This window comes from Oxyura jamaicensis, chromosome 17 (genome assembly GCF_011077185.1).
Source record: "Oxyura jamaicensis isolate SHBP4307 breed ruddy duck chromosome 17, BPBGC_Ojam_1.0, whole genome shotgun sequence".
Classification (NCBI taxonomy): domain Eukaryota; kingdom Metazoa; phylum Chordata; class Aves; order Anseriformes; family Anatidae; genus Oxyura; species Oxyura jamaicensis.
Genome location: NC_048909.1, coordinates 2,440,032 through 2,452,741, shown reverse-complemented (window position 1 = coordinate 2,452,741; position 12,710 = coordinate 2,440,032). Strand labels below are relative to the sequence as shown.

The following is a 12,710-nucleotide window of genomic DNA, read 5'->3' as shown; positions in this document are numbered from 1 at the left end:
AAGTGTTGGCTCTTGGGTCTACCACTGGCCAAAGACCCTCCTCTGGGGCCATGCTACCAGCGTAGAGGTGCAGCTTCCCCTGTGATTGTCTTTGAACAAGAAAAGCAAAGACAAAACATTAAAACCAAATACCCTGCTGTCAGGTTGTGAGGAAAGTTTTTTCTCCTTTAACATGCCCATGTATCAGGAACACTTTATCGGTAGCTCACTGAGAACTGACACGCTGCCAAAGTCAGGCTAACTGCATTTTCTTATTATTATTTCACGTGTCTTAGATTTCAGCTGAAAACCCAAAAGCTAAAATATTATTTATAAGAAAAAAATTCCCCTCTACAATGATGATGTCATTAGAAGGAGGCTTCCAAGATCAAAACACAAGGTTTGATGAGAAATGTCTGTTTAAAAAACACGTTTTCAGCAAACCACCCCTATACTGAGGATCATTGCATCACTCCCTGATGCCTCACAGGTGCATGCAAGGAAATGATGAATTCTGGGCCATAGCACTTAATGTGGAGACCAAGCAGTGGAACAGATCAACTCCTTTTAAAGCGAGACATCATTGTGAAAACTTGAATTTTCTTTTTTGAGTGCGACATCAGTGCTCTGCACAGGATTTGTGAAACTGCTCAGGCAGTTCTCAGCTAGGAAGGAATGCTGCCCAAGCAAGGAGTAGCAAGCCTTATATCCACACGTTATCGAAAGTGCTGGCAATAGCAAGAGATTCAGCATAATTTTATCTTCTGACTGGGATGTGAGAACCAAAGGCAATCAAAGCTGCTTTTGGAAATGTTAAACATCTTTTCTGCTTGGCCTTTTAGCCAAGATGACTTGAATTTACCGTATTATTTTTTGGCTGTGTGCACACATGGGGTGGCGCTGGTTGTGTTTGGCATTACTGAGTTGTTGGTTTTTGTCTGTCTCAGATCTACTGAATGGAAACTCCCTTGTAATGACATCAGTTTCGTTCATCTCCACCACATGGTAAATTGAACTTCGAGTATTCTCCTCCAGTGTTACTTAAAGCCTTGGCATTTTTTTTATTTTTTACTTCTGGAGCTGTGCTCACATTTAGAAGTCTGTGTGCGCGCACGTCTGATACCTACGCACAATGCCTATTTTTCCTCCATATGCAAGCCTAACAGCATACATACCAGGCAGCTGGGTCATATTCAGCCCAGACACGAACAAACTCATCCAAATGATGGGGCCCAAGGATGGAGGAGTCTCTTGTCAGGTATTCAAAGTTGTCCATAATCACAGCCACAAATAGGTTCAACATCTGCAGAGAGGAAGCAATGGTGGAATTAGGGAGAAGAAAGAAAAAAAGGCAGGAACGTAACAGCGTTAAGATTTCCTTAGCAGGATGTGAGGTTTCTACACCGTGACCAATTTTTAGGAGCAGGAATTGTCTACATCTCCTACAGAAACTGCTTTTTGCTCTCAGGAGGGTAGCACGGCCCTGTCCTCCTTGTTGGTACTTCAGAATCCCTGCAGGAGCCAAGCTGCAGGCAGATGGGGAAGGGAGTGACCCTGGAATCCTCCGAGGTGTTTGCCAGGAATATCAGCCCCCATCCCCACCTGAAACCCACCATGGCCTCAGGCCAGAAAGGTGTAGGCTTACAGGACGTTGAGCAGAGAACTTCTGAAACCACATGGATTTTAATACATTTAGAAAAAGTGTGAGGATATGCTGATGGGTAAACTTTTCCTCTTACAACTGCAAAGCGAGGCACTTGATTTTCCCATTCTCTGGGCAGGATTACTTCTTTCCAAATAATGGCCCAAACCACACAAAACAACTCTGCCCAGGGCAGTACCATGGGGTGATTCTGACAACCTCAAAGAGACCAAGCAGCAGCTGCACCCCGGGGAACGAACTTGGAAAACCCAGCCCTGGGTGCCTGGGGACCTGCTGCCACCTCCTCCTCCCCTGCCCTCTCCAAGGCAGTTCCAGTTCCGTGGTAAGCGGCAGGCTTGCACAGCTTGGAGAGTTTGTCACCATCTCCGTCACTGGTGAGGTTCTCCAGCACGACCATGGGCAGCCTGGGGCTGCCCCTTCACGCCAGCACAGGCTGGCCCATGAGCTGCTGCCGCTGCTTCACCGACCGGATCGTGCCAGCTCTTCCAGCACTTTCATAGCAAGGCAAATCAAGATCAAACGGCTAGAAGAAAAGCCATTCTTCAGCCTGAACATCCTATTTTAAGCTCCTAACAATTCAAACCTTCAAAGATCCCCTGAAAGACAAGGGGCAGGACACATAAAAAGCTCCTCTCCCTAATGGCTGTTAACAGAACTCTGCAAAGGCTTTTGGTTTATTAAGGCTGTTGGCTCTCGTTAAAGCCAACGGAAGAGACCCAAGGATTTAAATGGGAGAAGATCAAGCTGCAGCTGGCAGAATGGAAGAGCAGGAGGGCAGGTGGGAACGGATGCTCCTGTGCCAGAAAAAGACCTGAGGGGCACAAGGAAGGCTTCTGTCCTTTTATCTCTTGTAGGGAGGCCGAGCTGCTGCTCTGCAACACAGCCACAAAGCAGCAAAGCCAAGCTGAAAGTGGATGTCCCCAGCTGATCAGCATCTGCCAGTCATTAAAAGCAAATCAGACAGTGGAGGTTTGGGACGTGCGCTATTTGGAAGTCATATTCCTGAGCGGTCTGAAGTGAGAGGTCTTAACTTTGGTGAAATGTGGTGTGTTGGGTCCTGCTGGGGCATGACCCGCCTGTGCTGACAAGCACAGTCCATAATGAACCACCGTACCCATGCACTGATCCAGGGCTGTCCAAACTAGCTCTGAATAAGCTTCAAAGACTGGAAGCACCATAAACACATCAGCAGTGCTCGCTCACACAAGGTGAGGAGAACCCCAACAGGGCATTGCTGTGCCAGGACCCAGCCTGCCAGCACCTGCTTGGCTCCCTCCCACAAACACACATGGCCATCTGGGTGTGCTGAAGGTATTTGGGGTGTTTGTGAAGATGCTGAAGCTCTCAGGACTGCTACAACATGGGTAATGCTGCAGGCACCCCTCACTTAGCACCCCCAGAGCATCGAGAGCTAGCATAACTTTTGTGAGTTTGCCCCTTGATCGCAAGCCCCTTGCACTGATCCTGGCTCTGGCTGTGGCTCAGTACAGTTTTGCCTTGCTTGCATAAAGCTGTTTCTAAAGTTCCTGTATTTTTTTAATTTCAATTTATATTTTCCTGTGTAAATTTACAGGAGGAAAATGATGTCAGGCTGGCCGTCCGCAAAGAGCCAGAAACAACATTGAAAAACAAACACATTACCCAATTTCCCCCAAATCCACGGTGTAATACCACCCAACAAACCATTAAAATGTTCCCTCCTGGCCGGGCTGCGGCTCTGTAATGCTTTAATCGCCTGTGGGGACCCACACGCTTCCTTGCAATGAAGTGCTGAGTGCATGTTAAGAAATAAGTTCCAGCCTTGGTCACCCCCCCCCGGCTCTTGTGGGGGCTTCCCCTCGCCCAGCCAGCAGAGCCAGGCTGTGGCTCACTGGGTGTGCTGGGAGCGCCGGCTCGGGGGTGAAGCTCACACAAAGCCATGGTTTGCACACATGTGCCCCAGCCTCCACGCCTGCTACTGCATTTCCAGGAGGATGTCAGCCAGGAAGGGTGAGCTGGGAGACATTGTTTTTTTGTTTATTTATTTTTTTCTTTTTTAAAGAAAAGGCTTTAGGAGCAATGATGCACTTGAAAATACCAGTGAGAACGTCTGATGTTAGGGAAGGATTTGTACAAGAAAGGATTTAGGATTTAAAGTACAGAGTGCTGAAGGGATCTGTAAATGAAGCATTAACTTTGCATGAGCTTTCAGGGCTCCACGTTTTTTAATATATGCAGAAGAAATAATCCCCAGGATGTCAAAGGGGCAGCAGCAGCTGGACAAAGGATCTCAGTAGGGGCCATTGAAGCTGTTCTATCTATGTATGGCATCAAACTGCCACGTGTACCTCTTTTTCCTGGTTAAAGGTTTCAGATGATAGCAGGGATTAGCTGCACAAAGCATCAAATCTTATATTTAAAAAAATCAAGCTATGGAACTGAAAGCAGGCTTGATACATATTTGGGACGTTTCAGAGCTGTGATTGTTATCTCTTGCTGCTTGAAGTTTAATTGGGTCCCTGTCCCCGGCTTTCCGTTCCTCTGTCCCAGCAGAGTAGGGAAGAACCAAGCCCTGAGAGCAGAGAGGTTTTTATGCACACAAGTGATTATGAAGACACTGGCATGTATTAAAAGTTTAGGCTTGGCCCCTTACGATGGCCATGGGCATGAATCAAGCACATCAGCTCCAGGTACTTTCATGTCTGAACGTTTCCTGACACCATCTCAGAAGAAAATGCATTTATTTGTCAAAGAAAACAAAACACACCATCTAACAAGGGGGATGCTCCCGGCTGTCTGCTACAAGCACTTCTGCACCAATGTTATCTCGGCCATTCTCTCCCTGCCCTCCCATCCCCTTCTTCAAAGGGCCACGTTACAAATCAAGACAAAACAGATTAATGCTTAATTCCAAATATTAGACCCCCCGTGGGAAGAAAGATAAAACCCTTCCCTTTAAACTAACGACTAAATGCTCTCTTTGGGGATTAAAGGGATTTTATCACCAGGATGATAAATGGGTTTTAGCAAAGCCGGCTCGTAATGTTGTACAAATCCCAATCAGGGCGAAGGGGAAACAAGGGGGCCGGGAGGGCTTGGCAGGAACCAGCCCAGCACCCGCGTCTTGGGAGCGACAGGCACCGGCTTACCAGGAAGGAGCAGAGGAAGATGAAGGACACGAAGTAGAAATAGGCAAAGTCGCTGCCGCACTCGTTCTTGGTGAGGCCGGAGAGCGGGTCGCAGGCCCGGCCGCTCAGGCACGACAGCATGATCTCGTGCCAGGCCTCCCCCGTGGCGCTCCTGCGGGAGGGCAAGCAGGGGGGTTAGCACATCCCTGCCCAATTAACTGAGGTAATTAGGAGGAAGGTTGTGTCCAGGTGGTGAGAAATGTATTTGCATTAGGAGCCTCAGCAGCCAACAAAAGAAAGGAGAGTATTTCCCTCTGTTACGGGGAGGTAAAAGGAACCAAACAGGCTCAGAGAGGATATGCTTGGTTTATGGAGAATAAAACCAGATGGAGTTAAATAAGGCAAGAACAAAGCAGAAACAGGAAAGAATACAGCTTATATTCTGTCATTTTGGAGCACCTAACATCTCTGTACTAGCTCTGGTGGCAAACCCAGGGGAGATGCTGGGAAATGAAGCCGGGCTTCTCCACTCGAAATCCCCGTTGCTCTTGTCAGGAGATGCAGAAATACCAGGAAGGTCTGGTGGGCCACAGGGCCTTGGGTCCAGCTTTCATGACAGCCTCCTGGGTTTTCTCCTTTGTTTCTGGTCACCCACTCATTTTGGGTGTGAGAGCTGAAGTGACAGGTAGGTGAACCCCAAGAAAGTCCTAACATTTACCCTCTATTATGTGGCAAAAAAAAAAAAAAGGAAAAAAAAAAAAAAAAAGGAAAAACTCAGCAGGCCCAAAGGGTCTGCCTTCAAAATAACCAACTCCTGCAATGTGTATGCCTGGATCGGAGGCTGAGGGGTCCCTATGTTTGCTTACTCTGGCTTTTCACAGAACCTCAGATTTTCTCCCAGTATTACTGCACCACGCTCAGAGGTGCCATTAGGGCCATCCTACAGCTCCATTAAAAGCCCATTGCAGCAATGCTTACAACCACACAAAGTGGGTGCAAAGCTGTCCATTCTGATATTGAGACTTCAGCTCCCCAAAACACCCGCACAAACACCCAGGATTTGGCCCCACTTCCAAAGACGACAAATTCCAATGAGCAGCAGCGTTGGACAAAGCCCCTAGGCTCCTGGTGCCTGGGATGACTTAGTGCTCAGTGCAAACTGAAACAGCTCCCAGGCCACTCCGGATTATACAGCAGATTGTACCAGTGGCATTTAGTCCTTAAGCTCCATTCCCTTGTGCAGAAACACGCTCCTCATCACCATCCTGCTGCCTCCACATGCTCTCTCCCACCACATGGGTCTGGAGAGGAACCAGAGGTTGAAGAATTACCTGGTCTTATTGAAATTCAGAGTTTTGTTTCAAGTGACTATTCCGAGCTGGAGAGGGCTAATTTCATTTCCTGATATGCCAGTGTGTTGAATCTGATCCATCTAAGGGCAAACCCTTGGCATTCAGGACACGGAAGCAGGACTGGGTGCTTCACTTCAAATGCTGAGTGCCCAACTCTCAGCATATGCGAAAACAAAGACTTATTTACTGCTTGCATGCAGGTATTTAGTACTCTTCTTACCTGAACAGAAGCATCAAAGCTTGCAGGAAGGTACGGAAATTATTGTGCCGATTGATGGAGGTCTCGTCATCCAGAGCAATGTTTCCAAATACCTGCCACAGGGAGCAGAAGTGTTACAGGGCAAACACAGCCTCATGTAGACTCACGCAGGAGTGGTCAGCAAAGGTGGGTCAGGTTAGAAGGAGTTAGAAGCAAAAACAGTAAAATAATTTGTCCTGATTTGAGAGATCTGAATAGCTTGAATGGTTTCTGTGCTGACCATGGAGATAGAATTGCGTTGTGAAGATCAAATGGTGGAAAAAAACAGGATAACTTGCTTTGTCTTTGTGCAGACTCTTTCCAACGCTGCTGTTCAGCTCTAGCACAGGCCAAGAAAGCTTTCTCGTCTCTTTTCAGGAAGGAGTGATGCCTGAGCAACTCAGTGGCCGCAGCCGTGTCCCCTGCTCTCGCCCACGGGCCGTGCCCAGCACCAGGTGCCTGCAGCCCGGACCAGGTGTGTGAGCCTGTGCTCTCCCCTTGTACACTCACAAATATTAGCACCAGGTTCCACACAACACCTGGCAGTAAGGGTAGGAAAAGGCGGCCCTTTTTTTCACTTGTAGTTAACCTGACACCAGGCAGGAAGAGCTTTTGTGCCTCCTCCTAAGCCAGGTATCGATGCTGCTGCAGGGGCAGTAACCCACCCCGACCCCGCGGAACAAAATCAGGCTACTTCTGGTCAGTTTCAGAGCCAAAATTTTACCTGCATGCCAATAATGGCATAGATGAAGAAGAGCATTGCAATGAGGAGACACACATAAGGCAAGGCCTGTGGGAAAGGAGAGGAAGGCATTAATGACAGCAAACGCGTGCTTTAGCCTGTAGCACTTAATTCCTGGCAACATTACGTTCTGTAGTGTTTGTCCTTTAGGTGAAGGAGCTGGGAAGAGAATAGGGGCAATCCTGGCAGCTTTCAGCAGCCCTGGAACCAGGCATTTATCAGTTACAAGTCAGACTTGGTTTTCCAAGAGCTCTACACGTATCCTTGCAGGCAGACAAGCAGTAACCAGGGAACACACAATAAGAAGCTCTGCAGCAGGCACTGTGGCTACTGGCAGGCACTAGTGCTTCCTATGCATAATTGCATAAAGACAAACCTTAATTTTTAATGATCTTGCTATAAATTTAGTATGAGAAAATATATATATCCAAGGAACAAGTTTCTGCTCTGAATTAAGCACAGACTGTACCCCAAGAGGGCAAAAAGATTCTGAGCTTTCATGAGAAATCAACGAGCAATACAACATAATTATATCGCACAAGCTGGGAGCAATAGCTACTTTGCACTCAGGCTAAATGAAGGAGTAATTAATGCCTCTTAATTAGCAATAGCTGAAAAGCTGAGAAGCCCTGACCACGGGAAATGTGGGGACAGATGAGGGGTTATGCAGCCCTCAGCCAAGGGCTGACTGGTTTCTGCTGGGTACCTCTGCACAAGGGTGAGAGCTCAGTTTGGAGGGTGGGCAGAGGATGGACAGACAGATCCTGCCACGGACAGACAGCTGTGTCCCCGTTGGCCCAACATCCACCAGGCTGGGTGTCTGTGCTGCAGCCCTGCCTTTGGGATGTATCAGGTTCGTGTCCCCCCGCTTTTGCAGGGGGCCAGAGCAAGGCTGCAGCCCATGCCACGTGCGGTTTGTTTGTGTAAAGCACCTCTGGAGAAGCACGTTTCAGACTGGCATCATTGCCAATGTGTTAACGACCTGGCACCTGCCCAGATCATTTAGAAACGAAGACCTGGCTGAGCGGCCTCTCTCAGGTCCAACCAAGACTACGCAGTCCAAGGACACTCTCCTGGGTGGGAACATCCCAGATCCCACCTCTCAGCCTCTGGGGGAGGCTCTCGCGGCTGCAGCAAACCTCATGAGTTACAAGGTGAGAGCAGCAGCCATGTTTTCTCTCTCTGCCCTCAAGAAAAACATGGCCTAACGAATCTCATGGCTTGTGTTCTTAAGGCACTGCATGCCCTCCAGGCCTTTCCCATTAGTTGCTTGACAGTTGGGTTTCTCCTCTGTTAAGTTCTATCAGGACTTACATACACAAACAAATTACTCTGGGTAAACACGTTACCACACTTTTACTAATTGACTATGCCTCTTAACCTGCACAGAAGTGAAGTAAGTTGTTAACTCAAGCCTTGTGCTTGCTGCAGGCAAATAGCAGGCATGAAGGCCCTCAGTAGTCAGACTGTCTTCTCTTTTTGCTAATACCTGAACCTTGAGACTTTGCCCTATGGATTTTGTGATGGTTTCAAGGGCAACCTGAGTGCTATGAACTTGTTCTTGGTGCTTTTGGACTCATAGTCCAAAAAGCTCAGCACCTGCAGCGTTCAGGAGCTGCTCAGTGCAAATCAACTGATGTTGGTGCAAAACGAGCGTTACTGCAATTGCATGGTGGAGCTGCACCGTGGCCTTCCTTTGGTAAGGGGAAGCTCTTTGATGCTCAGTGGCTGATGCTGCAGAAGTGCAAGGTGTCTCCCCACGTCCCTTCCCTGTCCCCCAGTGGCCCAACGCTCACCTTAAAGGACTGCACAAACGTCCAGAGCAAGATGCGGATAGTGTAACCCTGGCGGAGGAGCTTGATAAGTCTGGCTGCCCTGAAGAGCCGCAGGAAGCTGAGGTTGATGAAGTTGTCCTGCGGAAAGTAAAGGTTTTGTGTCCTTCAGAAATTAACGCGATGAGAAACCACAGCCCGCAAAAAAGAAATTAAAATTACCAGCTTCACGATCTAAGCAGCAAATCGGCCACCAGAAAACCTTCCAAAAGAAACATTCGTCAGTGCAGATCACTCCACATGCAGCAAGTATGAGAAAATCCCTCTCCACAAGAGCCCTCCCCTCTACTCCTGGGTCAATGATAGAAAAGGAAATGGCCCTTCCACGCTGTCCAAGGAGGTCTTGTTTGCTTTGAGTAAGGCAGATTTTCTCCCCTAAAGACTCAGGGAGAGGTAATGGTGCCATGTTATCATTTTTATAAAGAACGAGGTTGTTTTGAAGTCTTGGTCAGCTTGCTTTCTGCAGTAAATTGATCTTAAGCCAAGACGGTTGTAACAGTCTGGATATGTAGCCTCTGCTATAACAAAGGAAGGCATTGTCCAGGGAAGATTAAAACATCCTTGATAAAATAAGGATGTTTTCTAACCTGCAGATTTTAAGTATTTATATACTACTTGTGATTGGACAGGCTTGTCAAGGAGAAATGGCACCAGCAAGACTTTGGGAGATGGATCACTGGTAGCAAATCGTTGGGGAGGTCAAGTGTTCAGCAGGTGGATGCCTTAGGAACCTGCTGATTTATTTTTTTAATTATTACTAAATATGCTTTCGTAGGTAGATCAAATAACTGCTGGAGACAGGTTCCGATTTCCATTTGTTTTGTGTGATTCTCCCCACCCCACACCCTGTTTTTTAATTTCCTTTATGGAAAAAAGGTTGCTTGCCCCATTGAGCTAATCTAGAGAGGGTTCTTTCCAAAACAAAACATGCAAAAGCCAGATCCCTCTTGCCCTCCTGTTTTAAGGAGATGAAAAATATCCCCCCGTTCTGTACCTATTCCAATTCACTTATTTGTGACTCTCTGGTCACAGCCACTGATTTGACTGAGTTAGCTAAAGAGAGAAAACGGCCCGCTTCAAACTGTCAAGCAGTGGAGGGGAAAATACAATCATGAGGAGCTCGTGTTGGTAAAGATGAGCAAAACCAGTCTTTCTCTTGTATTATCATTTTACCTGAAGGTACCCAGTTGTATTAACGTGACCCACATTTCTTGCTCATTTGGCTACAGAGCTCGTGCTGAATTTGGGGGGGCTTGTTGGATCTATTCATTCATTTAAATGCCAGCTCAGTTTTTGGGCCATTAGCATCGCATTCCACCAATCCCATCAAAGAGTTCAAGAAATCAGTCTCAGGCATGCACTTGGTTTCTCTCATGTTAAAAACGCAAGCAGCTCAGAGTTAGGCACAGACCGTATATCAGACTCAATCCTCAAATAAAGAGAAAAGAGAAAAGCATAGGTATGTTCCATGAAAGAGCAGACAACACGGAGCTCATTCAAGTCAGCAACAAGAAGCAGCTCTGGCAGGCAAAACACAAGCAAGGATTCCCCTGGGTTGGTGAAGGTCGACGTAATAGGTACTAAAAATCCAATACCTGTCTCTCAGCATCAGTTCTGTTTTATTTTTTGCATTGTACCTTCCCTTCACTGGCTGAACTCACCTTAACAGGTAAGGGCTGTACAAGAGCCAGGGGACAGAGCCTGAGCACGGCTGGAGAGCCAAGGAGCCACCGGCTGCCTGCTCCGGATCCTCCTGCCTGGGCTGCAGCGCGGGCAGCTGCACCCGGTGAGCAGCAGGGCTCGATCCAGCCCAGGGCAAAGGTTTAACCCAGAGCCCGTCGTAATCAAGGGAATGGCTCTGCAGGAGCTGGATCAGCCCTTACGTGACCCTGTTCATTGCACTCCTACAAATCAGGCAAATTATTACCTTCAGAGCATCACTCGGGCCAGATCGTCCCCATGCCTAAGGCTCCTCCAAGGAGCGTGCACACAGGCAGCATCTGCAGGATCCAGTTCTCTGTGTGTCAGCCTGCCTTCCCTCCCTCTGCCACGTTAATACAGCTTAGCAGCAAAACCTGCCTTTTGCTCAGCCTTTGCTATAATCTCATAACCACAGTTAGCACGATGCTCCACGTCTGATTTGGTCTGTGCTGGCTGCAAAGCCGCACTTCGCACAGGCCAGCCCTGCACTGCCTGGGGATTTCTACAGGATAGGGGTGTGTGCGCGAGATGAGTGGGGACTTCAAAACTGTGCTTGGCTGCAAATTTCCACTCCCTGGGATTTGGATGGGCAAATAGTTATTATTATTATTATTTTTTTTCCTCCCAGTCCCAACCTCTCCTTTTTTGGCTTACCCACTGCCATTTCCCCTAAAGGGCAGCGGAAGCCCCAGCTCCGTGGGGAATCCCTCGCAACCCAGGAAAATCCAGCATCACCCGCGTGCGCAGAGCCCGCAGAGGACTGTTCTCTGCGCCATTCGTCGGGAGGCAAAATTACACACGCTTGTGACGGGTGGGAGGGCTGGGCGTGCGTAACCCTCCAGCACACCACGTAGAAACCCCTCCTTTGGCCACGCAGCTCTCCAGGCAGGTATCAGCATTGCATGCATTTAAAGGGGAAACTCCACGTTGCGATATTTCTCGTGGATGGCAGTGTTTTGCATTGATTCTCCTTCCTTCTAGCTATCCCCGTAATACGTGACATACACATGGTCGTCTTCTGGATCATCAGGGGCTTTGTTTCCAGGTATTTTGTTTGCTTTTCTGTTGCACAGATGCTGAAAAGGCTGCCAGGTGCTCACAAGAGGCACCATTGCTTTTTGGTTTTGTGGTCCACCTGAGGACTGGCAAACTGTTTGACAAGCCTTTCTCTCTGCCTCGTCACTGTTTCCCCAAAAGAGGAGGTGGCTGGGGTCTGGTGCTGAGGGCACCCAGCTGCCCACAGACCCCAGGGGGTTCCATGCAGTGCATCCCCAAGCTCAGTGAAAGCACAGGGGAGGAGGGAAGGGGGATAAGAGACAGTACAAAGAACTGGCCTTGCCTGCTGTCCAGCCATGGACAGCCTGCTCTTTACATTTTCTCAGGATGTTTTTCATAAAAAAAAAAAAAAAAAAAGCAGAAAATCCACAACGGATAGGGCATACAGCCCTAGGTCTCCTCCTCTTGCATCCAACAGCATAGGTTTCCTCCCCAGCACAGGAGCTGTGCCCCCTGTCCGCAGGGATGCAGAATGAGCTCTGCCCTGCACGCCAGCAGCAAAGCACTCAGTGGATTTAGTGTTTTGGACTTTAAAACCTGAAACAGGCACACATGAGCTTTCCATGGCACCGCTGGATGTGCTCTGGAGGATTAGCAAAGGGGGTTACCCAACACTGCCACAAAACAATAACGCCAGCAGAAGCTGGGCTGCTCACCCTTACCTCTTACGGGTGCCCCGTTGCAAAACACAAAACAACCCAACACCCTGGAACTTCAGATTTCTGTCATCAGCATGCCTGAAGTTGCAAAGCTGCTGTAGAGGCATGGGAAGAGGGGTCGACCAAGCCAAGAACAGGAGCACTGATGGCACTTTGGCAGCTCTTCTGGCAAGAATTAGTCTATGCTGCTGAGGAACTACCATTGCGGAAAAGGTATTTAAGCACATGAACTACCTTTGATGAGTGGTCCAATTTAAATGTCTGCGACACTGCCAGTATCGCAGAAGAGCCACTGAATCTTGCATTGGGTCCTGTCTTCCTTTGAAGCCTGGGGAAATCCCTTCCTGATTTTCAGAGGATGAATATTTTTGCCACGCCTGC

General features: G+C 48.3%; 1 protein-coding gene across 13 annotated transcripts in view; it reads right to left on the bottom strand.

The window, feature by feature from the left end:
* The window catches only part of CACNA1B (calcium voltage-gated channel subunit alpha1 B), a 299,945-nt gene that overhangs the window by 29,945 nt on the left and 257,290 nt on the right, over window positions 1-12,710 (bottom strand). For all 13 annotated transcript variants that reach the window (XM_035342034.1, XM_035342033.1, XM_035342035.1 and 10 more), the window contains 5 exons: window positions 8,878-8,994; window positions 7,064-7,129; window positions 6,322-6,413; window positions 4,771-4,921; window positions 1,155-1,282 (listed from right to left, as the gene is read on the bottom strand). In XM_035342034.1, the coding sequence (XP_035197925.1) occupies window positions 1,155-1,282; window positions 4,771-4,921; window positions 6,322-6,413; window positions 7,064-7,129; window positions 8,878-8,994 (554 nt within the window). The remainder of the gene's footprint in view (window positions 1-1,154; window positions 1,283-4,770; window positions 4,922-6,321; window positions 6,414-7,063; window positions 7,130-8,877; window positions 8,995-12,710) is intronic.